At 39.8% G+C, this 26,456-nt stretch overlaps 1 protein-coding gene across 1 annotated transcript in view; it reads left to right on the top strand.

The window, feature by feature from the left end:
- Positions 1 to 26,456, top strand: part of vav2 (vav 2 guanine nucleotide exchange factor) — a 188,650-nt gene that overhangs the window by 158,133 nt on the left and 4,061 nt on the right. Inside the window, exons 10-29 of the mRNA XM_030742155.1 lie at positions 6,614 to 6,713; positions 7,345 to 7,440; positions 10,294 to 10,362; positions 10,519 to 10,605; positions 11,287 to 11,375; positions 11,471 to 11,603; positions 11,974 to 11,988; positions 12,293 to 12,402; positions 12,571 to 12,672; positions 15,345 to 15,433; positions 16,351 to 16,364; positions 16,509 to 16,527; positions 18,195 to 18,322; positions 20,004 to 20,075; positions 20,213 to 20,268; positions 20,545 to 20,661; positions 21,220 to 21,307; positions 21,448 to 21,571; positions 25,437 to 25,526; positions 26,001 to 26,155. Coding sequence (XP_030598015.1) covers positions 6,614 to 6,713; positions 7,345 to 7,440; positions 10,294 to 10,362; positions 10,519 to 10,605; positions 11,287 to 11,375; positions 11,471 to 11,603; positions 11,974 to 11,988; positions 12,293 to 12,402; positions 12,571 to 12,672; positions 15,345 to 15,433; positions 16,351 to 16,364; positions 16,509 to 16,527; positions 18,195 to 18,322; positions 20,004 to 20,075; positions 20,213 to 20,268; positions 20,545 to 20,661; positions 21,220 to 21,307; positions 21,448 to 21,571; positions 25,437 to 25,526; positions 26,001 to 26,155 — 1,753 coding nt within the window. The remainder of the gene's footprint in view (positions 1 to 6,613; positions 6,714 to 7,344; positions 7,441 to 10,293; positions 10,363 to 10,518; positions 10,606 to 11,286; positions 11,376 to 11,470; positions 11,604 to 11,973; positions 11,989 to 12,292; positions 12,403 to 12,570; positions 12,673 to 15,344; positions 15,434 to 16,350; positions 16,365 to 16,508; positions 16,528 to 18,194; positions 18,323 to 20,003; positions 20,076 to 20,212; positions 20,269 to 20,544; positions 20,662 to 21,219; positions 21,308 to 21,447; positions 21,572 to 25,436; positions 25,527 to 26,000; positions 26,156 to 26,456) is intronic.

Genomic DNA, 26,456 nt, shown 5'->3' on the forward strand with positions numbered 1-26,456 from the left:
ATTAGCTGTTCTATGATTTCCACTGTCATGTGCTCAAGAGATAAAAACTAATTTTTTTTTTGCGTTTTTGGCCACAGCAGTTTTTGTTGGCAGTGGAGAGAGACAGGAAATGGGGGAAAGATACAGGGGAAGACACGCGGGCAAATTGGCAACAGGCCGGGACGCGAACCCGCGCCGCAACACGGCATATGTATGTGGTCGCCGGCTTCACCACTAAGCCACCCAGGTGCCCGATAAAAACAAATTAAAAAAAAAAGTTATTTTATAAATATCTTAATAAGTGAATATCTAGATATTGTAGATCTTTTGTAACTCATCTTGAAAAAAATAACGAATGTCTCATTGTTTCACTTGGTTTAATAAAGTATTGTTTAACAAATTAATACAGAAATGACTTGATGAGAAGCTGATTCCAGCGGTGTGGAGATTAGGAAACCCAGTGAACAGTTGAAGCTGGGGGTTACTGGCAAACAGGATTTTCTCTCAGATGATCTCAATCTTGCCCAGCTGTGGAGCAATGTGTGGATAATTTGCATCCCTGAGGGGTGCAATGATCCCTGCTAAGGCAACTGCTTCATAGCTAATGGTAATGATGATAGCTTCTGGTCTCTTTTATGATTCCATATAGTGCTATGGCTGTGCCGCTCTTGCGAGTAATACAGCCATTACGATGTGAAAGTGAGTCACACATTGCGCTGCGTGTGTTACCTGTCCTTGCATCCATAAGTACATTTTTTATTCCTCTGCACAGTGATAGCACAGACACTTTTTCCCCTCTCTGATGCTTTTAACCTAAAAGATTCACAGCACTTCTCTAGGTAACATCAGTTTGCATAGGTAATAGGCTCTTATTTGAGCCTTAAGGGCCACGTAACATAAAGCTGGTTTGACACAACAGACTCTGATCCTATTAAAAGATAGCGACAGGCACACAGCCTCCCCCTCAGTCTCATACACGCATGCACAGACTGTTTCTTGCTGTTTCTCATTCCTCATTAAGCTGATCTTCTCACTGATGTGGTTGCACGCAATCCCAAAGAATGTCCAGATAGCCGGGCCTGAGGTCCCACTTAGCCATTAAAGCATCAGTAACACTGGCCACTGATGTAAGATGATAAGGCCTGACTCCCTGTCAGAATTATAGTTTATTACAAAAATGTTGGATGGAATGAACTTTGTACGGGCCAGTCAAGTTGTTTCACACAAAACTGTGAAAACATCTTGTCTGAACGGGCTATGCTCTGTGATGGGCAATGCAATGTTGGAGCACAGAGCCGAATGCCCACTAAAATAAAATGTTACTCTGCATTCTAGCATTGAGATTTCCTTTTTTTTTGAGCAAACAAAACAGCATCCCATGTCAAAGGTGCACATGCAGTATTGTGAAAAAGTAATTGCCTCCTCGCTCCGCCAGACCCCTTCAATCAAGAAATCGCATAAATAGAACCTGTCTGACAAAGTGAGGTAAACTAAAAGAGCTCAAAAAGCAACACTTAATTCCACAATCTAAAAAACAAAAAACCCTCAAGAACAGCTGACAAACAAAGTCATTGACTTCCATCAGTCTGGAAAGGGTTACACAGCTATTGCTAAGGCTTCAAGACTTCAGCAAACCGCAATGAGAGCCATTATTCACAAATGGAGAAAACTTGGAACAGTGGTGAATCTTCTCAGTAGTGGCCAGAATTAAGAGCCCATCAGTGATTCAGCCACAAAAGAACCCAGAAAAATATCTAAAGAACTGAAGGCCTCACTTGCATCCTGATGATTCAACTATAAGAAACTGGGCAAAAGTGCATCCATGGGGGAGTTCAATGGTGAAAATCACTGCTGACCAAATAAACCCACAAAGGCTCCTATCACATTTGCTGCTTTGCTGCTTCAGGACTGGACAATTAATGGAACCATGAATTCTGCACTCTATCAGAAAATTCTGAAGCAGTTCATGCCCTGAAGCTCAAGTGCACTTGAGTTATGCAGAAGGATGATGATCTGAAACACACCAGCAAGTCCACCTCTTTATGGTTCCAAAAAAAAAAAAAAAATATATATATATATATAAAGTTAAAGTTTTGGAGTGGCCTAATCAAAGCCCAGACTCGAATCAGATTGAGATGCTTTGGTAAGAACAGGCCGATCACACTTGAAAACCCTCCAGTGTTGCTGAATTAAAACAATTCTGTAAAGAAGAGTGGGCCAAAATTCCTCCACAGCAATTTGAAAGACTCAAATATATTAAAAAAAAAAGTACAGCACTGCACAGTCTGCCTGCTACTTAATAAATGCTTATCAAACTTCTGCTCTCTGACAGAAATATCCAACATTTACCTTCCATTGTCAAATACTGCTCGTTGCTACTATTTACCTTGAGCAACATTTCCCACAAAGGGATGCAGGGTTATTTTAAGAAAACTATTCATTAGACTGTGAATGTGATTGACATGAAGACCCTCCTCATTATGAGCCATGGTGGTGTCTTCTCTCTCCATGGTGATAAACAACAGTGACCAGGGGATTTAGGCTCACACAGCAGTGCTCTCTTCATTTATCTTGGCAATTTCCTAAGGACCTGGCTTTGCATAATAAATTTGGTTATCTATGCTTGTAAGTCCCTGTGACCTTTACAACAATGTGCTTGTATCTTTTTTTCGCCTCACGTTGGTGCCAAAGATGAAAAGCTTCTTTTTTCCTTTCTTTTTTTTTGTATTTGTCTGAATGCCATGCTGAAAATGTCACTGGCATATATGCTCAATACTTAAACAGTCAGAATCAGGCTGAATGGAAACATAAACTCAGAGGAAGCTCTATAAACTAAATGGGTATCAAAGTGCCCTCTTGTTGATGCACTCATTTGCAACATTCCCCAACTCATTTCCGGAGTAATCTGACTCCCTGATATCCATGCAGTGCCTAATCATGGCCACGCTATGAGGCTGTTTAGTGGAGGTCTTTGCTCTGTGTTCTCCTCCATTTGCTGTGTGCTGGATATGTTGAGTAGAGGTGAGAGGGTCCCAATGCCATGTGTCAGAGAATATTAGCTAGCTCCACAGCCTGTCACTTCTGGTTTGCTGGGAGGTTTCCTCAGTTGCCTGACTCGGCTAGCGGGGCTCCATGAGGGGTGGGGGTGAAGGCTCAGAGCACATTTACTCAAAATTGCATTTCCTGTGAAATAACATGCACGACAGCATCAGAAGGAGCCAGCACAGCAGGGCAATATCACCAATACTAAAAAAAGGAAAAACAGGAAGTTTTTACTGCACCTGCAAACTCCTGCTTGTTTATCTGCCCCCCCTCCCTTTCCTTGTGTCGGCTGCTGCAGGTATGCTAATTGTATTAGGCAAAACTTGCCAAACAGTCATTTAATGAGTAAAAATGTCATCATTTTTCTTTGGAAGGTAACTATTCACATTTTAGACTTAGTGATTGCTGGCCAGGATAATTTTGTCTTTTTTGCTACCCTGAACATATATATCACCTGTAATCAACTTCTATTTATAAAACAGCCATTAAATAAAATTCTCGAGTTCTTGATTTTATTCCTAATTTTTCTCAAAACCCAGCCACGGGGGTAGGCCATAATCCAGTGTACACCTAGTGCCATTCCCAAACCTGGATAAATGGGGAGGATTTCATCTGGACGCGCATCTGGCATTAAAATCTTTGCCAAATCAAACATGGATGTAATGGGCACATGATGTTGAATATGGAGCTGTTAGGCTGGAGGAAAAGAGGAAGACCACAGAGAAGATTCGTGGATGTGGTGAAGGAGCACATGCAGAGGGTTGGTGTGACAGGAGGAGGATGCTGGAGACTGGGTGAAGTGGAGACAGATGGTCTCCTGTGGTGACCCGTAAATGGAGCAGCTGAAAAAAGAAGATGATGATCAGGATTTTCTCAAATTCATAAAAAAAAACAAACAAATGACAGCATTTATTAATGTACTACAGCCTTAGTGGTCTTTCATTAATATATTTTGGCTGAAAAAGTATATGGCTTTTTCAGATGCTGAACACACAAGTGACCTGGTCAAAAAAAGCAATTTCTTTGGACAATAGCAAGAATATTGTACTTCACCTGACACTTTCCCTGTTCCATGTTAAAATAAGCTTCATAAAAGTGTTTGAGTTCCATAATTTAAACTTCATTAAAGCTTTGTATAATTACATCTGTATAGAAGAACACCACACTAACCACACTACGTCTGAAATATGAACATGATATGAAGCTGGGTGCTCTGGGATGTACCAACACTGAGAATCAACTCGAGGTATCTGTCAGTGAACAGGTGGCCTAAATAGAACGCCTGTGCAGCAGAACTAAAGCTGTTAGCTAAAATAGTCTCAGAGACATACACACACTGAAGAAGGGCCTTCTGTTAAACCCTCCCACATGAGAAACCAAATAAGCCTTTCATTAAATCATTTTCATTCACTTGTTATTGTTCTAAAAGAAATATGATTTGGTTACCTTGAATAGATTTTGCTTATTAAGGCCATGCATTGATAATAGAAAAGAATTAATCTCTAGGCGTCACAAAACGGGTCATAAGGACAGTGTAGCCACATTTGCTTCCTGCATGACTTAAAGAGCAGCTATTTGTTCTGCATTTTGTTCATATTGACCAAGTTTTTTTTTGAAATTTCTAATAATTCCCATATTGAAATGAAATCGGATCATTTCTTATGCTGCCGTTACCTTCATGTCCCATTAGGAGGTGACAACTTACTGTGAGTTTTGTCATCTGGCACGTACCACTATGTCCTCACGGTCTTATAATTGATCGAGGCCGCCATTAATCTCAATCACTCTGTCGTCAAAGTTGAGTGGGAGCTGAGGAGAGCTGTCTCCCAGAGTGTGGATTACATCTTAATCAGGGCCTTGTTAGCCCAGGGCTTAACCACAGCTGGAGCCTGCAGGGGGGCCTTATTCAAACCTCTGCCTGAGGTTCAGTGGAACTCCAGTGATCATCCTTTCTTGATCTCTGCAGAGCAGAGGATAATCATGTGGTGAATGGGTTTGACAGAAATGCTTCTTTTAAAGCAAAGATGTTCAGTGTTTGGGGTTTCACATGGTTGTAGCCTTGACATTTTAGAGCCTTTGGAAGAGCACAAATTTTCATTTAAAGGGATGCTTTTGTTTTAATAATGGAGATTCGTGTTTTGGGAGCATTGTATGAAGAACTATTTTAATATCCATTCATGATATTGGAGATAGAAGCAGTTTAAACAGAATTGACACTCTAAAGATTTGCTTCCTTATTGGTTAAAAAAATGAACCGTTAACCGTAAGTGAAATTGAAAATAAATATTTAACATGTGTCACTATGTGCAACCAGTTTTGTTTCCTGTTTGCATGACTTCAAACTTCCCCTGGTTGGTCTGTTTTTGGTGCCTGTTATTCAGAGCTATCAGGAGCTTGATTAGACTTCAGGGTGCCAGCTCTCTGCACCGCCTCGCTCCGCTTAAGATTCAGATTAAGAGGCCTATGTGCCAACTCTACCACGCGGGGGGGGGGTTGCACTATACCAGCCTGTGCCAGTGCCCTACTTTGACTGAGTAAGCGAGAAGAATGCTTGCCACATGCAGTGGCATCCTCCAGGCAAGATGACTTTGAACTCCCTCCCAGCTGAACCCGTAGATCTATGTCAGTGTCCCATTGTAATATCTAATGAACTCAGCTCTCATATCCTCACTACTCGAAATTAAAAGATCTTTTTTTTTCCCCCTCACACACTGATAAGAGGAGCTCTGCAAACCAACTGATATAAAACCCTGACTTTCATTAGTGCTCTATGATTATAGCTTATTGGCAAGAGGATGCCGCCCTTCCAAGTATTTCCCTGAGATATGAATCTATTCTTAATCATAATAAGTTTATTCACATATTCATTTATCTGCACCCGTTAGTGCTAAATGACTCTTAAAGTGACTTCTCAAATTATATTAATAATCTTAAAATTAATATGCGGTATGTTGCCTAAAGATTCCAGTTCGCGGCTTATTGTGGGTTTAGGCAATAAACCCTTTTTTATCTGTTTTAACAAAGATATTATATATCAGCATTTTTGATTTTAACACAAGCTTTATTAGTCCTTATTAATGCTTATTTTTAGACAGCAGACACTACACTGATATTAGAGGTTTTATGAGCCCACTTGCTCTTTTACTCACTGAGGACAAGCAAAAATATGTGAATCACAATCTCAGCTGTCTCTTAAAAATATTATTGTTTCATCATTTGGATCTCCAGCATTTGTAAGGTCACAGTGGGCCAGCTGTGAGTGAGTGCAGTCATCAGCGTAAAAATAAAATGGCTGTAATTAGCAAGCCTGACGTTTCCAAAACTGCTTTTGCTTTTGTAATCGAGATTATTCTGGGAACTATACAAACTGATGTGAACATATGTGTCCACGTTACTGTCCAAACCTCTTTAATATACAGATATAATGTGTGTGCATGAGACCATACTTTTGTCTCCCTGTTCCTTTTTCAGGGAGTATCAGCTATAAACTTTTTTTTTTAAAGTCTGCTTACATTTCTTCCCTGCATTCCTAAATGAGGACTAGACCTAACTGATGGCATATTTGGATTAATGGAGACTTTCACATCCCCAGGTTGTTGATCTATGGTCAGTACTGCAGCCACATGGAGAACGCCCAGAAGAAACTGGATGAGCTAATAGCCACACGGGAGGATGTCAGGATTAAAGTAGAGGTAACGTCCATCACCATTCACCACAAGCTGCAGACAATCCAATGTGTTACTACTACTACAAAAACATACATTTGGGGTATTTAGGTATCCACGGTAGTACTGAAATACCCTGTTCAAATTAAAGGAGCTTTGTAACAGGGTAAATCAGCTTGTTACTGTCTCAATATAGAAAATCAAGGTTTCTAAAACAGGATAAGCTTCCCTGATCCTGCACAATTACAGAAACTGAGTAAAGAGCGATGTGTCCACACACACACACACACACACACACACACACACACCACTGCGAGGGAACCTTATAGGATAATACTAACAAAAGACAGCTTCTTATGGAGCCAAGGCAGAGTTTAGGGATATGCACTCATTTGTCAGAGGAAGTCCTCTTTCAGTATGCAGTATAATTGTGTCACAAATGGCTGCTACAACCAGTGTTTTTGTGCCCTGAAAGAATAAACCGGCCTCATTGTTAAAGGAATGCATTGTGAATTTGTGGAAGCACCAGCAGCAACACAACAATGGATTCTTGAACAGCAAATGAATACTTGTTTGTAGGAAATGTACAACGCTGTATTATGCGGTGTGTAATAACCGTGCTGCTGCTGCTGCTGCTGCTCGTGTCACTTTTTTACAGGAATGTACAATGAAAGTGCAGGAAGGGAAGTTCAAGCTGCAAGATCTTTTGGTAGTTCCCATGCAGAGGGTGCTGAAGTATCACCTGCTGCTAAAGGTAAGATTCATGTCACATCTACAAAACCTGTTACAAAAGTTTTACATAGTTTCATTCAAATTTTGACCAATAAAGTTTGAGAGCATCGCTTCCCTTCAGAGCACTGAGCCCTTCTTTAATATCTCTGCATCTCTGTGGATTTCTGTGGTCCAATACTGACAGGATTCAAAGACACAAATTCTGTATATGTTTGATTGTTGAAACAGGTGAGAGTCTTCACACTGCACATCTTTTAAATATCAGTTATGCCCTGAGGTATGACTCATGAATCATTAACTTGTTAACTTTTCCCTCAGAGCTCCAGGTTACAGTGTGGAGTAGGACAGTTATGATTTTGACTACTAGCTATCGTGCAGTGACGCAGCCTGTAAATTTCGGGAATTTCTTTTAGATGATATTTTAGCAAATGTGCTGCCTTTTTTACTCTTGACACAATTGTTTTCATTGTTTTGATTTGTCCAACTTAGGCATCACAACTTAAGCCTACTTCTAATCAGCTGTCATCAGCATCAGCCACTAAATCCTAGAAACTCAGTATATGCTGCACACACGTGATGTGAACACAGAACATCTCTGTCACTATGTGAAATTTTCAAAACTGTTTTCTGGCACCTTTTTGACACGGAGTTGAAGGATTTGTGGTGTATATTTAGCATTAAGTTAACCATTTACCATCCTGAAAAACAGAAATGCGCTGAAATATTTTCTTCTTGAGCCTTTGACGGAGAGGTAATGCTTCATTTCTGCTCTGATTTTAAATGATGCATAACACCTATTTCCTCGGTTGAGTGCCTGGCGGTGTCAGATGTTTGCCTGGATTTGGCCAGTCCTGTCATGATTTTCCAGACTCGTAGCCTTGCCACTTAAAATTATTTTAAAAACTATGTTTTGCCCCTTCAAAAAACTTTTAACTTAAAGTGTCACTGAAGCAACATGTATACAGCTTAATACAGCTCGGCTTTGTGTACATGCATGAAATTGTTGTTTGAAATTGTTAACAATAGTTGGTCTAGTGCTGATGGGCTACTAAATAATCATTTAGTAAAAAAGTGCTCTTTGTTGGTAGAACTAATAATCACAGTGTCTGACCATAAGCCAACAATTCACCCGTCACCTGTCCCCTCATGTTTATTAAAAAAAAAGAAAAAAGAAAAGAAATCTACTCTAATACAGTTTTTGCCACAGTTAATTGTCTTTGCATCTTAATTATGGATGAACATATGAGTTCATGATGCGGTTGGTAATGGCCAGGGGCAGCGGCGAGCGTCTTCGTCAGGTGATTGTCGGTCCACACAGAGAGCGCTGTGGCTTCTGTATTAGCTTGAATCGAACCCCTGCAGGAGTCACAGTGAGCCACTGAGGTCAAATCAACCGTGCAATAATCAGATTAAGTACAACCCATTTCACTGCTTCCCGCAGCTCTGCAGTAAAACAGTGCCGCGCGCTGAGGCCTCAGGGCACGTCAGACTGACAACCCCTGTTTTGCTGTGTCTGTGTGCATTTTCAATCCTGCTGAAGGGTGCATCTACAGTTGTTGTTATACGATATCATCTCAGGGGTGTGAACCCTATTTGATCATAGAGTGACTTGCTCTTTTCATCATTTATTTATGGTAGTTGCTCTATAAATAAAGCAAATTTGGCAATCCTCAGAAAATTTATGTTATGATCTTATGCTATGCAAATTAAATTGAATAGAGGATTTTTCTTTAAAAAGGATTTTGATATTTGTTTTTATTTTGTTATTTTTTTATTAAGCCATTTACTAATCTTTTTTTTTTCTTCTTCAGACTTAACCGTAGCTACTAATTGGCAATTTTCAGATATAACTGTTTTGTTTTTTCTTTTACAAATGTAATGCACCTCTTTGTTTAAAGGATCAGAAGGTAACAGATACAAACTAAAGTGAAACCCAGAAGAACTCACTTTCTTTGGTTTCGCTTGTTTGCTGGTGGGAAGCACATTTGAAGTAGGTATGAAAAGCCAGTGAGGGGTGATGTCCAATACATGATGATGCTCATTGTTAGTTTGAATTTGGAAGGCCTGAAAAAGGTGATCTCAACCATGTAATAGCATAAGATACAAAATATCGGGTATGTTATGGTTATGTTAGTACAGACTAAAGTACTGTGGTTATTTTCTCATATACAATTTGACTTGTTTTTGTAACCAGATAATTCATTTAATTATTCTTTTACTTTGCCACACGCTGACGTGCACATTACATAAATGCAACCCTTGCAAGTTGCTGACAGTTTAAACATGTTGGTTGGCTATGCAGCTTAATGTTGCAGCTAATGTCTCTGCATACTGCTAGACTCAGAGAAGGTTTACTTCTCTCTAACTCTATGCTTGTACCCCTCATGAATCTACCATAGAAAAACTGCTGTAGAGCTCAATTAAATAATTTTTTTGTTTCGTTTTGAACTCGCTAACCTACAGTAATATTGCCCAGAAAGCCAACTTAAAATTGTAGATGTTAAGCACAGTTGTTGATATCAGAAGGAGGAAAAAAAAGACAAAAGAAACAAAGAAGCATTTTGCCCTCAACTTAGTTTGGATTATTGTCTTCAGATAATAATCTGACATGAAATCGTTCATAAGATACATCATATACAACTCCCAAAAAAAATAGCCATCCAGCCTAAATATGCAAACTATCCAGAGGCTGAACTTGGCTGGGTTCTCTTTTTGCTTGTATTGAAGTTTTAAAGAGTATATTTTATTATGTTATATATCATTTTAATACAGTGCTGAGTAGATTTGCCAAATTCCTGACAAACAAACACACCTTTAGAGTTTTTGCCTTTGCAGTTTCTCAAAGTACAGTGACATAAATAAACTCCCTCTGCAGGAACTTTTGAGTCACTCCACTGACCGACCTGAGAGACAGCAACTGAAGGAGGCTCTGGAGGCTATGCAGGTGTGTTTGTATACGTGTGCGTTTGTGAATATTGCAGAATCACACTACAGTGCTCTTAGCCAAAGCTGCATAATTATATATATAACCACCGTGGCTCAAGTATTGTAAATACAGCTTCAAATAGCAGATGTGTGAAAGAGTGTCTGCCTCTTCCAGGACCTGGCCATGTACATCAATGAAGTCAAGAGAGACAACGAGACACTGAAAAAAATCAGCGAATTCCAAAGTTCAATAGAAAACCTTGTAAGTACTCCCGACTCGCCTCTCATCTTTGCATTGGTTACGCTTGGAGCAGCGAGTGTTGCCGCTTAGCCTCTAACAGAAGCTCACTTCACTCCGCCTCCACCTGCCACCAGCGAAATCTATCGCGTATTGATCACCATAGTACATAATGAAATAAAGAACATTTTTAGTTGGTTTTTGGAACGCAAACACCAACACGCTGTCATGTCATCAACAAGCGTTTTTGAAGTTTGACAGAATGATTAGTTCTCTGAGACCACCTCTATCTATCAAAATGCTTTCACCTGTCATGATCCTCAGCTATGATAATGTCCCTAATAAATCATTTATGTAAACTGCAAACTGCTCACTTCACTATTTTGTGCAGCGCCCACTTCTTTTCTCTTTATTGGCCTTTCTCACAATTTCTCGTTATTCCTTGCTGACACATCGAGTCAACATTTTGTTTTGGTTTGTACATGTGCCACAGTTACAGTAATGGGTGCAGTGAAAGTGCTTAGAATAATTTATACATGTAGCTACTGTGTGCGAGATGCAAGTGTGAAGCAAGCGGCTGGTTTCCAGCTTGTGGCGTTCATCATGGATATTAATTCTATCTGAAATTCAAAATGTAGCTAAATTATTTATTAAAAAGTTGCAGAATGCATCGGTTTAATATGCTGAGTGTTTTTGTTACCTAAGCAGCAGGTGAAGCTGGAGGAGTATGGGAGGCCAAAGATAGATGGAGAGCTGAAGGTGTGCTCCATAGTCAACCGAACCAAACAGGACCGGTGAGTCCAGATTCTGCAGAAAAACAAAACAAAATGACCATCAGCAACATTTTATTGTTGCCAATATTCAATAAACAATGTATGTATGTCTTCAGGTATATATTCCTCTTTGATAAAGTGGTCATTGTCTGCAAGAGGAAAGGATATAGCTATGAGCTCAAAGAGATTATTGAGCTGCAATATTATAAAATGTCGGATGACCCGATGAACAACAGAGACATGAAAAAGGTAAGAGCATCATGGTTTGAAATGAGACAGAGCACAACAGTTTCTTCAGTGAGATCTTAGTAAAGGTGGCCCTGCCAGTCCAGGCAGTGAAGCAGCATGTGTAATCATACTGAGCTGAAGGTGCTTTTTGATGGTAATTTCAGATGTGAAACTTATGATCAGTACGTTGGCAAATGCGCATTGTGTTCATTCATGCTTGTAAAATCATGTAAATGCAACGAAGATCATTCAGGACTCATGAAAGTGTATCGCAGTGCATTGGGCATCCGGTCTAACATGGCTTCTTTGTTTTGAATCTGCATGTGTCCGTTCATGTTTGCATGTGTAACTGGGTCTTTCTCTGGTGTCTTTCTTTTTGCATGCTTACCAGTCCAGTGGAAAAATGGTAAGCTCAAGTGACCCCCTTTTTTTTTTAACACATCTCCTCATAGTGGCCTATTTTTTTGGGCTGTGGGGATTTTTTTTCCCTTTCTTTTTTTTGGGTGGGGTGGGGGATGTAATGCCTTGATTGCATATGCACCTTCTGGCTCTGTGATCAGCTTCATATCTAATTAACTGCTAAAGCATGTTAATCATCTTTTAGTTCTGACTTGATGTGATCATATTTGCAGTATTGTACATATTTGTTGAAACTGTCTGCCGTTGCCATTCTTTCTGATATCTGTTCAACACTCACTTTTGCTCCCCAGTGGTCTTATGGTTTCTACCTGATCCACCTGCAAGGGAAGCAGGGCTTCCAGTTCTTTTGTAAAACTGAGGAAACTAAGAGAAAGTGGATGGAGCAATTTGATATGGCCATGTGAGTATGCGACCTCAATAAAATCTATTTTATATGAGACCCGAATAGCAATGCAGTAACTTTTCTGGAAATGCAAAAGATGTTTTTTTTAAGTAGCATGGCAAGAGAAATAATCCTAGTCCTCCTGTTCAATTAGGTTATTTCATTCTACGTTTTTTACTTATCCAGGTCCAACATCAAGCCAGAGAGAGCCACAGCCAACCAGCACAACTTTCAAATGCACACATTTGATAAGAACACCAACTGTCGAGCCTGCAAGATGCTCTTGAGGTAACAACTCCAGTGCTGGTCTCTGTTATATGAAACTAATAAGACACAATGAATACATCCTTCTGTCAGACTCTCCAAGGACTGCAGAGTGTGGACTGCAGGACTTTTTGTGTGTTACTTGTACAGCATGTCCAGACAAACTTTGCAGAAGATACTGTAGGTCCAGGAATGGAAAAGGCAGTTCTATTATTGAGTTAGATAAAACAGAGAAATACCTGATTCATTAATAAGTTATCACAATGCACAAAAAAGAAGTCCGCGCTGTATTAAATGTTTTCACTCTCACCATCTTGGCGTTTTGAAACCAGATGTGGGAAACCGAGGAGACTCATTGGCTAACAGCTTGTGATTGACAGTTTGTTAACCAGTGAGCATTTCCAGGATAATCCTCCTTTCTGACTCTTAGAGTAAACATAATTTACAGAATAGACTTAATGTTTTATACAGCATGTCATGAAAATAGCATTTGAGCCCATAAAGTCATCAGGAAAGTGTTTACTGAGAACACAAAGGAAGGGAGCCGATGGGCTGCAAAGAATTCTTTTTGCAACCACAGACTCTCCTGCAGTGGCTTCACTTTTTCATAACTGGGAGCTCTGTCCCTCTTTTACACTTAGGTCTGTAAGTATTTGGACAACCACAGATTTTTTTTTGTAATCTTGACTCTATACACCACCACAGAAGATTTTAACTAAAACAATAAAGCTATGGTTGATGGGTTTAAAAAATTGCGTTACCTGCATTTTCAGAAGCTCAAAATTCAACAATTGACTCTCAAACAGTTCCCTCATTATTTTATGACAAATCAAGCAGATAAAAGTTCTTGAGTGTTGAACTTTTAGTAGCTGATAACTGGAACTCTCATTATGATGTCCAAAGAGATGATATGAGAGTGTAAGAAGTAAGTCGGAAAAGCCAAAATAAACCATATCAGAGGGATTGGAAAATGGCCAAAACAACAACACAGTACATTCTTTAAAAGAAGAAAAGCACCGGCCAGCTTAGCTATCCCAACAGGCCCAGAGGTCTCTGGATGACAACTAAAGTGGATGATTGCAGAACACTCGAGGAGCTGGGCGTGCTGTTATCAAAGTCTACAATCAAGAGACGCCTTCATGAATGTAAATACAGAGGGTTTACAACAAGGTGCAAACCACTGGTTACAGAAGGACAGTCAACTGACAGAATGATGACAAGTGGAAAGTTTGGACAAGGGAACAGCTTGTGATGCCCTAATAAGCATGGTGGATACAGCGTTATGGCATGGACATGAACATGAACATGTATGGCTGCCAATGGAACTGGGTCACTAGTGTTTATTAACGATGTGACTGCTGATAGAAGTAGCAGGATGAATTCTGAAGTGCACAGGGCTACGCTCTCTCAGATCCAGCTGCAAAAATGATTGGATAAATAGATAATGACCCAGAGCATACTGAACAAGCAACCCAAGAGTTTCTCAAGGCAAAGAAACGGGATCTTCTTTAATGGCCAAGTTAGTCAGTGATCACAGCCCAGTAGAGCTCGCTTTTCAGGAAGAGAGATCCGGACGCATCTCAAAGGAGGAGACGCAGCAGTTGGTGATGTCATGGGACAGTCATTGACATTAAATTTCATTCAATTTATTAAAAACAAACCTCATACTTAAAATTATGATAGTTTGCCCAATTAATTTTGAGCCTCTGTAAATCAGGGAATATTTTTAACAACGGCTTTAATTCCTGAACAGTTAATGTGATACTTTTAACGACTTGAATTAAAGCTGAAGATCTGCACTTTAATCTCATCTCGATGGTGCAATTTAAAATCCTCTGTGGCACAAGAAGAATTGTGCGATTCTCCCAAAGCCTGCGGACCTAAATGTACAGTCTATGCTAAGAGATACTTTTTGGAGTGGAGCACAGTATAAAGTATATAAATAACACAAATTGAAAACACAAAATTTAAGCAGCTCATGTGCCTGATGCTGCTGCATTTAGTAGTAAATAAACAGACAGACTTAAATCACAAAGGGAATATGCTTTTGGCTCACATAACCAATCATTAGTGTGAAAGCATTCTTTGGAAAATATTCTAAGTGTGACTGCGGCTGACGGATGTTATTTTTAAACATTCCCCTACCCAGCACCACCCACGGTGTGCCTGAGCACACCACCTCTCCTGTGAGAATGCGGCTCATCTGCAGTGGGGATAACCCGTGTCGCCGTATCACCACTTTCACCTCTATTACAGCCAACCGGCTAAACCCCACTCTGCGTATTGACCCACAAATTTCATGGCTTTGCTGACCTAAATTCACAGAGCCGACGAAGGCAGGGACCAGCGCCCTCTCTCCCTCCTAGATGCTAATTACTGCTGCAGTCCCAGCGGATCCCATCGTGATTTATGGCACTTACTATTCAACTTGGCAGCGTGCGATGCATGCAGTGTTACGGTGTCTGCAGCAAATCAACTTCAAGAGTTTACACGGTTTAAATGGAGCCAGTTGATTTGGTGATTTTTAAAGAATTACAGAATGGAAATGATGGAGGATGTGGATGAACAGTTGAACAGTTATAGGAACAAGCAGCAGGTCCCCTTGTGTGTTGTTCTTACAGGAGGTTAATTTGTGTCTGAGACACTTCCTGTTTGCATTACTAAAGTGCTTGTTTCTGTGTGTGTGTGTCCTCTAGGGGCATATTCTATCAGGGCTACTACTGCTCTCGCTGTGGAACAGGAGCTCACAAAGAATGTCTAGAAGTGATCACCATCTGTAAAATAAGTAGGTATTTCCTTTTTTTAAATATTCAGATGAACTTGTTGGGGTGAAGTAGTAGGGCTGACCAACGTTTAGACAGATATCACAGACATGCATGCTATTAATGATGACTGCTGTAACTTAATTCTGCCAGTGACCTCTGCCCTGCTTGAAGGCTACTTTATCCAACAGGAAAAGGGAGGCAGTGTGTTTTACTTGTGTCACTGGAGGACCGTGGTATCTCAGAGCAATGAGGACTCACTGCACTACACTGAAGTGCTTTTTTTTTTTTTAAAGCAGAGATTAGGTGGTCCATAGGTTCACAACCATTTTTTGCTACATAGACTGTGCAGTGGGTGTGCTTTTAGAACAGTGATGAGATACAATACACGCGTGGTTATTCACTAGCTTTAAAAAAAAAAAAAAAAAGGAAAGAGTTGAGAAATATTTAACTTTTAGTCAGCTATCCACATAATCTGACAGCATCTTAAATTAATCTTGATATGCCTTAAGGGGGTCTCATCCCCAAGCTTGAGAACCACAGATTTACTTAACATAACTTCAGAAAATCATTGGCGTATTTTTTTCAAATTTGAACCAATTAAATGCTGCTGAGTGAGGTTCAGTATGATCAATGAAGTTCTTTGATGTCTGAAATTAATAACCAAATAAATTCTTTAAAAAATGTAGTTTATGTATAATGATGTGAGCACAGAGCAGGACTGTAACAATATAGTTTGCTGCCTTCGGCTTTATCTTCGGCCTTGTTGCATCCGCTGTTTAACACATACTGAAAACCAGTCAGTCATTCTGCATTCATTAAGCTGTGCTGTACATTTTGACATATGTTATTGTCAAGTGCTGATAAGCTCCAATATAAACTATAATGGTGGACAGTTTTCACCTCTCTAAGATCCTCTTCATATTGTGTCTCTTTTCAGATCCTCTTGACTTGGTGAGTAGTTTCTCTTTAAGTCGACATACAACAGGATCCTCTAATTGTCACCATCTTTGTGAAATAATCATCACAAAGTTATGAAAGGTGGCGTCTTTTGTTTGTTATCAATATCAATAATCCAGTGTTTGTTTCTGTTTTTAGGAGCCTGGAATGTCACCGGGTAAGAGCACTTCCTGTCGGCTAAAGCTTGAGTGTGAAGCTGGATATTCTGTCAGCTGTCAAATTTGTTTTGGCCGCAGCTCTCTACTGCCATCTAGTGGATTACAGCAACATAACTAAACTAATGTATCTCTGCATCTTTTTTTTTTTTGTCTATAATTCAATCAAAAAGGTAAACTTTCATGTGTTGTATATTCATTACACATTAAGTGAAATATCTTAAGCCTTTGTTTGTTTTACTTTTGATTATAATGGCTTATAGCTCATGAAAATCAGAATTCCAGTAATATTTCCAAAGATCCAAAGAATACAATACTTGGCTAGGGCGCCTTTACTGTGAATTACTCCATCGATGTGGTGTGGTGTGGAGGTCATGGGCTTGTGGCACTGCTGAGGTGTTAGTGAAGCTCAAGGTGCTTTGATAGCAGCCTTTAGGTGTTTCTCATCTTTCTCTTGTCAGTTTTCTGTAGTTTCTCTGTGGGGTTCAGGTCAGGTGAGTTGTATGACCAATCAAGTCCAGTTCTATCATGGTCAGCAAACCAGTTTTGGCACTGTGGTCAGTTTCTAGGTCCTGCCAGAAAAGGAAATATGCATTTCCACAAAGTTTGTCAGCAGATGGAAGCATGAAGTGCTCCGAAGTCTCCTAGCAGATGGCTACATTGACTTTGGACTTGATAGAACACAGTGGACCAGCAACCACCAGCACCAGCAGATGGCGCGGGACCCCAAATCATCACAGACTGTGGAAACTTTGCACTGGACTTTAAACACCTTTGATCCTATGCCTCTCCACTCTTCTTCCGAACTCTAGGACTTTGAATTCTAAATGAAATCCAAACAAGACTTTGGACCTCTGAGCAACAATCTAGTTCTTTTTCTTTTTAACTCAGATAAGATGCATTTGATGACATCTCTGTCAGGAGTGGCTTGATATTAGGAATGCATTGCAGTTGCAGCCTCTTTCCTAAAGATGTCGCATGGTGGCTCTTGATGCACTAATTTGCAACTTTATTCCACTCTTTGTGAAGCTCCTCCAGGTTCTTGAATTGGCTTCAGTCTTGTGTGTTGCTTGTGCATCTTTCCATATGCTTCAATCCAGCACGCTGTGAACAGCCAGCCTTCTCAACGATGATCTTCTGTGGTGTTCCCTCCTCGTGGAGGGCGTAGATGATCAGCATCTGGACAACTATCAGACCAGCAGGCTTCCCCATAACTGTGGTTGTTTTTACTGAACCAGACAGAGAGATACACAGTAGTTATACAGTCTGAATATTAATTTACTCAAAACCAAAATTAAATATTCTAATTATTTGATATACTGGATCTTCATGAGCTATAAGCTGTAATAATCAAAGTTAAAACAACAAAAAAAAGTTTTGAGATATTTTGCTTTACGTGTAATGAATATGGAACATACAGAGATTTACTGTTTTAAATTAAATTCTCCCACAAAATACATTTTCATGATATAGATGTACTAGTAGAGTGTGTGGCAGTGATATACATACAGTAGATATACATTGACTGGACACTTCATTAGGCACACCTGGAGAATCCAAATCTGATCTGTAAATTATTGTTTGACAGTACAGTTTTTATTCTGTCAGTGTCAACACAGTTTTTCATTAGTGAGATCAAATGTACTGGACACTTTGACTGTTACTGCAGGTCCTAAGATGGTGGCAGTAAAGAACTACCACGGCACACCAGTGCCTCCAGGGAAGACACCCCTCTGTTTCCAAACGGGAGATTTTATCGAGCTGCTGAAGGGAGACCCGGATATCACATGGTGGGAGGTAGAGTAGTCAGTCATTTTTAAATGAATCCATCTGCCACTTTGACACACACAGTGTGATTGTTGTTATGTGGACAGCTGATGTTGGCCCTCTGCTCCTGCACTTGAAAAGCCACTCTGATGCCAAATTGCTGCCTTCCATCTAAACAAGAAGATCACGGTGCAACTTTTTTTTTTTTTTTTTTTTTTTTAACCTGTGAGATAAACAGCATAGAACATGTTTTATTGGACAGTGGTAATGACTTCCTCGAATCTTGTAACCAGCAAAACTAAAGCCTGAGCACACAACCTTCTATACAACTGCTTATTATTCTTTATATACACTGTTTTTGGTATTAATTGACCAAACAGGATAGAATGTGTTAATTATTCCACTTTCCCATTTCCTTCATTTCTTTTCATGTTTTCTAACCTGGCTGCAGAGAGTGCTGCCAGGCTTTATCCCCCTGGTGGTGATAAAGTAACAAAACATACCCTAAATGTTGTGTTAGTCTTTTAATTCTAATTGCTGTGGAATAGACTAATGTCTGACTGTGCTACAAAAAAAAAAAAAAAAAAAAACTGCATCATTTATCGTGTAGTTGCACGTCGTCACCATGTACCAGAGCACATCTCGTAAACACAGGTCCCTTGTCAGTTTGAATTAGTAATGTGTTGGCTTGTGTGCATCAGCAAAATAGCAGCGAATTCTGCACTGTGAATAATAAGAATATTGGAATGATAAAGTGGGGCATACATCCCTAAAATCAGTGGACACTGAGTAGAAATCTTTTTTTTTCTGAAATCTTAGAGGACTTTAAAGACTTCTTTGCACCTTTACCAATGGAAATAAATCACTTTTAGCTGAACATTAGTAGTGCTGCTCCTGCAGACCTGCAGGATCCTCTGCAGTGAATTAGGCTGGATGATAGGAACTGTGACAGTGTTTGCTCCAGGAACTGTTGGCATTCCTGTTGAATCACTCACTCTAATATCAGGCTGGCTTTTCCTGAAGTGACTCCGGGGCAACTTTCTGATGACATTAATTGATCTCAGCTATAACAGTAGGCTATCCCTCTACAACGTGGCAGTTTAATCTCTCCATGTGATGTCAGAGGGTTTGCTGAGTTTAAAATCGATTGCTGCTGGCCTAAGATGGTGAAATCATTTCATCCTCTGTCTGGCTTTGATAGGGAAAGTTTTTACATATAACATCTTACACCAATATGTAACATGACGCACAGTATGTAGTGTTAATTTAGTTCCAAGTAAATACATCATCTTTCAAATGATACTGGCTTACCTTCGGTTTGTTTTCCAGTGATAAAACCAAGGCAGTGCTGATAAACTGTCACCACTAGGGGGCACCAAAGTTTCACTGTTTCAGATCTGACACTAAAGAACGTCTCCTTCATATATTCCTTCAGTCTATTTATAAATTTGCACTTAATGATCAGTCGCAGGGAGGAGGTATAGTTCTCTGTTTTAGTTTTTCCTCTGTGCACCCTAATTAGTTTTCAGTGTGACTTAGAATTATCCCAGTAAATCTGGGGAGCTAGTCTAACTGTTCTGTAACTAAACTATGTATAATACCTTTTCCCGTTTGCAAAGTCTGTCAGATGTTAGAAGTTTTTCCTTTTCCTAAAGTAAGCACAGCTTTGTTTTACTTGTAGAAATAAACTTGTCCTGTGCTTATCTTGCAGGGAAAGCTTATGCAAACACAAAAGAGCGGCTTTTTCCCCAGTTCGTATGTAAAGCCTTGTTTGGACCCAAAGGTAACGTACTCATACACCTGTACAGGGGTTTGTGAATGATTACGGCATTTATAATTAGAGGATGGAAGAGTTCACATAAGTGCATATGAATTAGTCCTGTGTGTTTTTTATTGAGCGGTGTCTGTTATGTGTGACAGCCCTTCCAGTCAATCCGGCAACCCTCGAGAGAGACAGAGTACTATGGATATCCTTGGTAAGACCCTTTAGTGCTGAAGGTTGTGGATTTAATGGCCCTGTACACTATATGATGCCATTAGCCCAAGGTCAATTTCCTATAATTAGTTCAGATCTGTTAATGTTAAACTATACTATCTTCAAGCAGTGGTTCAATTTTAAAGCAAGCTGACCCTAAACTAAAGATTAATTACTACATGGTAGTTTGAAGTTACTTGTGTTTAAAGCCTTTGCAGGGTCATGTGATGAAACGACTTTAAATTTGGAGGTCACCCCCCCCCTGGTTTCTCTGTAGGTTTGCAGGAAACATGGAGCGGCAGCAGGCAGACAACCTTTTAAAATCCCACTGCAGTGGGACCTACCTTATCAGAGAGAGGACAGCTGAGGCGGAGAGGTTCGCCATCAGCATCAAGTGAGTGTTTCACATCTTACAGGAGAGGAAAATGTCAAGGGAAGGTTTTTTTATCCATATCTCATGGGGAATAAGTATTCTCACAGGGAGCCCTAGTCAGCTTTTTCTGTGCATCTTTTAGCTCCAGCTAATTACCACTCAGTAATTGCTTTTTTTTCCCCTTTCTTTTTAATATCCTTTTTTTTGTGTCTCTTCTCTGAGAGAATGCATCCTCAAGAGAAAGAATCTATGAGTTCCTTACTGGAGTTGTCATATAAAAGATGGGTTGGGAGAAGGAATGCATTTGCACATTTGTATTTAACACAGGTGATGAGGGACTCTGGGGACCGGGCTCAATATAATTACGTAAACAAATCCATTAAGAAGTCTTAACGTTAAGAAAAACACTTAATTTCAGTCCCATTTCATCAGATATACCAAAAAAAACGTCTCGAGCAGCAGAACCTAGCCTTTAAGCTAAAGGCACGAGAGAATACAAACTCAACAAGATGTAATTTTAAATTGTGAGCTATAGATAAAGGAAATCAATAATCTATTCTTTGCGATTTCTCGTCACAGATTTAATGATGAAGTAAAGCACATAAAAGTCGTCGAAAAAGACAGCTGGATTCACATCACCGAGGCGAAGAAGTTCGAGAGTCTGTTGGTAAGTCATATTAAACTGTCAACAAATTAAATAAAAACCTCAAGTCAGATATTGAACTGCCAACACAGAAACACCCATAGGACCTCGATGTCAGCGTGAAAGCAGAAAAGCTTACATTTTGTGTCCCTGTTACTTAACAGGAGCTTGTGGAGTACTATCAGTTGCATTCGCTGAAAGAAAGCTTCAAGTTGTTAGATACCACGCTGAGATACCCCTACAAGTCGAGAGAACGCTCGCTTACACGGGCCAACACGCGCTCGCCAGGTAAACGATTTTTCTCTGTTCCAACACTTTTCTTTCAACTTCTGCAGCCATTCTGATGCCGCACAGCATCCAACTCTGCAAACAGCGCAATCTGTTAGTCACCGAAAATCATATTAGATCCTTGAGCAATGAACAGCCAAGTACAGCCAGCTGATAAATGATAGTCGGTAAGCTTTTTGGCAGAGGAAGGTTTGATGTTTATCGGATATGAAAAAGGGAGCTTACTGTTTGCGCTTCATTTTTAATAACTTAATCGGAGTAACTGATTCCACAGTAGTGTGTGGATTTAGAGTATGGATTAAGTGACCATGACTCTTATCTGTGCAGTCATGTTGGAGCTGTTCAGAAGGAAATAACCAAACACAAAAATGGTTCAGTGAACGGGATACGGAGCGAGTTTCACTAATTGGCAGGCAACTTGATAAGAGCTGGGAGTTTATTCAGGCTAACACTAAGCCTCTATCTAAAGAAATAAGGAGATGAACATAACTTTAATAAATTAAAAAAAAACTGCATATATCACTAGACAATATTTCTCCACACTTTATACTTCTGCTACATATGTGGAAACTTTTAGCAACACAACCAGCATCTCTGCTTGATGTCACAAGGGCATTTGAACAAATACCAGGCTAATTTACATTACTGATGTGGTAAAGCAAGAAAAAAAAAATCAACAAACAACAAGACTGGCTTCTGTGTGTTCTGTTTGGGCCATTATAAAGCAGATGGCTGGCTCTTTGGTTGGAGTAGCAGGTACAAGAATTCTTCCACAGATTTCTGTTCAGGACACTTCGAGTGCTGTGTCTCTTCCCTATGAGGTCTAGTGTGGCTGACTTTGGACCTGACCCTTAAAAACAGTCTGGCACGTGGTGGGCCTGCAAAATGTTGTCCAGATATCATCCATTCGCTGCCTACTTTTCTACCACTCGACTCATGTTACAGCCCTCTCCTGCATTAAGGAGCTTTGGGTAATGCCGGTAAGGAATGGATTTTCTTGGAAGTTGAGCGGAACTATCCAAAGGTCTAAAGGGAAGAGCTCAGACATGGTCAGAGGAACACTGAGAAGACCTTCCTTTGATTTGGGCATCTGTTGCTTTGACAAAAGACCACACACACACTAATTTGCTTACACTTCAAATTCGCTTGGCTTGGTGATGCCTCCAAACCCCCTCAGAACATAGCCAGTGAGAAGGGTAAATAAGCTTCCTCAGTTAGGCTGGTGCTGCTGTGACCTGAACCCTTTTAAGTGTTTTGATATTTTGGCATGGAGACTGATAAGTAATATCTCCCCGTTAATGCATGATTATGGAAATAACCGTTTCAGTCTGAAGGGTTACTAAAAAATGCAGGTCCAGCTAACAAATTCAGTTCCTTGACGTCTTGGCTGTGAATACTGTAAGAACGGGGAAAATAAATGAGACACACTTCCTCCCACTCTGTCTTTCCCTGTCCTCTGTTTCTCCCAAGGCCAGTGACTCTCATGACTCATATAGATAGAGAAAAAAAAGGATGGAGGCCAGAGGGGAGCTGGGCAGAATAGGAGGGCAGCAGTGTGAAATGATAAAGAGAGTGACAAAGAGAGTCGGCTAACTTAAGCCTGTGGAATGACTGAATTGGCTGCCCTTTGTGTCCATTAGACTGTATGAATACTGGCTGTGGCCCTGCACTGGCTTCTGTCCTTTAATGGCACCTTTTTGTTTTGTTTTTTAGATTTATGTTCAGGTTTTTTTTTTCCCCTTTATTGGACAGTATAGCAGTGAAGGGTAGACAGGAAGGAGTGGGAGAGAGCAGGGGAAGACTTACAGCAAAAAGCTGCAGGTTGTGCTCGAACCCGGGCCACTGCATTTCAGCTGCACTGCACTGAGGTCGTTTCTCCCCCTGTTTTGGCTGAAACTAGAAGTGGATGGAGACAACTGGAGTTTTTGCTGATAATGGTTTGCTCTCAGTCTTATCCTTGACTGTATCAAAGCACACGCTTTTGCTTTGAGATTTAGAAAACTCTATTATGATTACAAACAAGCACGACCATGTCAATTTGAAAGAGGCTTGTTCAAAAGCTATACTTTCAGCATGATTATGTACTGACAGTTTGTTAATGGGGTGAGTTCACAAACATTTTCTGCAAAGGCACATTTAGAGCAAATACAGCAGCTGAAAAATGGTGTTCAAAGGGCACATATTCTTTATTTATCCAGGTAAAAGATTGAGACTGTAAATCTCTTTTACAAAATTGACCCCAGCCAATGAAATTTATAAGACATCACATGGGCTTTTACTACTGCTACTGTATCCTCGATCTTGATCCTTTCAAATGAATTCAGACTCCCCAAATCAGTTATGACAACTTCAGATCCTTCTGTCAATTAATCCAGAAAAAAAATGAATTCTGTTCTGAGTCTGGGAAAAAGACAGTATAAACCATTGTGATTTTTGGATTTTACACATGGACAGATGTAAGAGGAAGCCAGCCCAAGTTGAGGTTTAAATACACTCACTACTACTTTGTTAGGTACACCTAGCTAGTCCCAGGTTGGACCCCCTTTTGGCTTCAGAGCTGTCTTAATTCTCTGTAGCATTGATTCAGTTAGGTTCTGGAAAAATTTCTCAAAGTTTTTGGTCCAAATTGATGTGACAGCATGACGGGGCTGCTGCAGATTTCTCGGCTGCACATTAACACATTGAATTTCTCCATTCCACCACATCCCAGAGGTGCTCTATTGGATTGAGATCTGGTGACTGTAGAGGCCATTTGAGTACTGTCATGTTCAAGAAACCAGTTTGACTTGACGTGAGCTTTGCCACATGGCAGCCAATGGAATCCATTGAAAAGGTGTACCAAATAAAGTGGCCAGTGAGGTTATATAATCTTTATATATATATTAAAAGTCTGATTTAAAATTAAAAATAGATTTCTTTTTAAATTTATTTGCTGGACAGTAATTTCTGCAGCCAGTAATAAAACAAAGCACAATGGTATACAGTATCCAACTTCTACAGGTGCTTCTCAGGTACATTCATAAAGAGCAGTTCACTGTAATCCAAAAAAAAGTGTTTAAAAAAAAAAAAAAAAAAGTTGCTGAAATCAAGTGATTCATTATTCATTAAAAAGAAACTTAAATGAAGTTTTTATACTGGACACAGCTCGCAGTGTGCATTTTAAATAATACATTTGGATCTTTAATACTAAATACCAATATCTTAATTTCAATTCCAGACCCATTTAGCAGCTTTTATCTCAGGCAGATTAGATTGTAACTCTTTGCTATTTGGAAATAGCATGAACTTGGATTTGCCAGCATCCACGACACTGACTTAAGTTAAATGGGAACAACATCAAAGGCAGCCTGCAGGAATTTTTACTACTATAAATAATAGATAACTGTGTCATCTGCATACAAATGGAACACAGCATTTGATAATTTACCAAAATGACGCTTTTTTTTTTTTTAAATCAAACATGCTGTTGTGTTGTCATCTTAATGCCTGTTAGTGATATTATATGATTCTGTTTGATACAACATAGTGTAAATTGTACAATTAACTAAGCGTGAGACTAAATTGCAGGTTGGTGTAGGATTGAATAATAATGTCACTACTAGGAACAGAGCAGCTGTTCTGCATCCAGTCAGTTCCCATGCTGCTCCCGTTTGAGATTTTGTAAATAAATTCACAGTGTTAAAGCAGTCAAATTGCAACACCTACATTGTTAAGATTAAATATAGCGAGAACAGAACACACAGAGAAAATGTCAATGCTAAATCTCTTTTCTCTCTCTGCTTTGTTGGCTTCAGCTCTGCATGCATTCACCTCAAACATTTTCCAGCTTTGCTTCCTCCCCTGTCTTTTTCTCTCCTCCTCTCAGCAGCCACCTGTGCATCCTACAACTTCTCCTTCCTCAGTCCGCAGGGCCTCAACTTCTCCTCCTCTCAGAGCTCAGCCCCCTTTTGGTCAGGTACTATCTACTTATCCTTTCCTTTCCCTCGCTGCCTCTGTTGTGTTCTTGTGCCGCATCTCTTGTAATTACATAATAAGCCTATGTACCTCAACCTCATTACTCCTTCTCCGTGGCACTCTTTTCATTAACAAGAACATTGCCGTTCTTCCCAGGATGACATTTCCTCATTAAATCAAGAAAAGAAAACCAATTTCCTCTCCCGTGATGAAACAACTTGTCCTTTCCCATCGTGCTCATTTGTCATTTTGTGGCAACAGTGTGTCATGCTGAAAACTGACCTGGCTGTCTCCCATCTGTACATTCTTCGTAACTAATTATTACCATTATGTTCAGTGTGACCTCATCTTACAACCTTCTCCCTCATGAATAAACATGGATAGTCATTAATACCTTGTTACAAATAACTCTTTTACAAATTCAATAGTGCTCCGTTAAGTTAATAAACCCAGCTCTTATTTAATCAATTTTCAGTGTTTACACCTCGAGTGGTCAGCACAGCAGTGGCCAGGTATAACTTTGCAGCGCGAGACATGAGAGAGCTGTCACTGCGAGAAGGCGACATTGTCAAAATCTACAGCAAGATCGGAGGAGACCAGGGCTGGTGGAAAGGAGAAGCCAATGGAAGAGTAAGTAACCATAAGTGTTTATTTGTAGATGGGAAATTGGCCAGACCCCAGACTAAAAAGCAAACACCGGATCAAATGCTTTCATGCTGTAATATTTTGAGTTTGATCACAAATTTATCCCATTAACATCATAAAATTAGAGATCCTGCATAAGATAAATTCAGGTAAGCTTGTGTCCAAAAGTTCACTGATGTGAGATTTCACGTTTTAACCAGTGAAACTGGAGACAGTTTGAAAAAGAAAAGAAAAAAAAAAACAAGTGGTTGAAAGACAAATGTAAAAAAAAAAAACCTGGCTGCTG

This window comes from Archocentrus centrarchus, chromosome 12 (genome assembly GCF_007364275.1).
Source record: "Archocentrus centrarchus isolate MPI-CPG fArcCen1 chromosome 12, fArcCen1, whole genome shotgun sequence".
In the NCBI taxonomy this organism is placed as follows: Eukaryota; Metazoa; Chordata; class Actinopteri; order Cichliformes; family Cichlidae; genus Archocentrus; species Archocentrus centrarchus.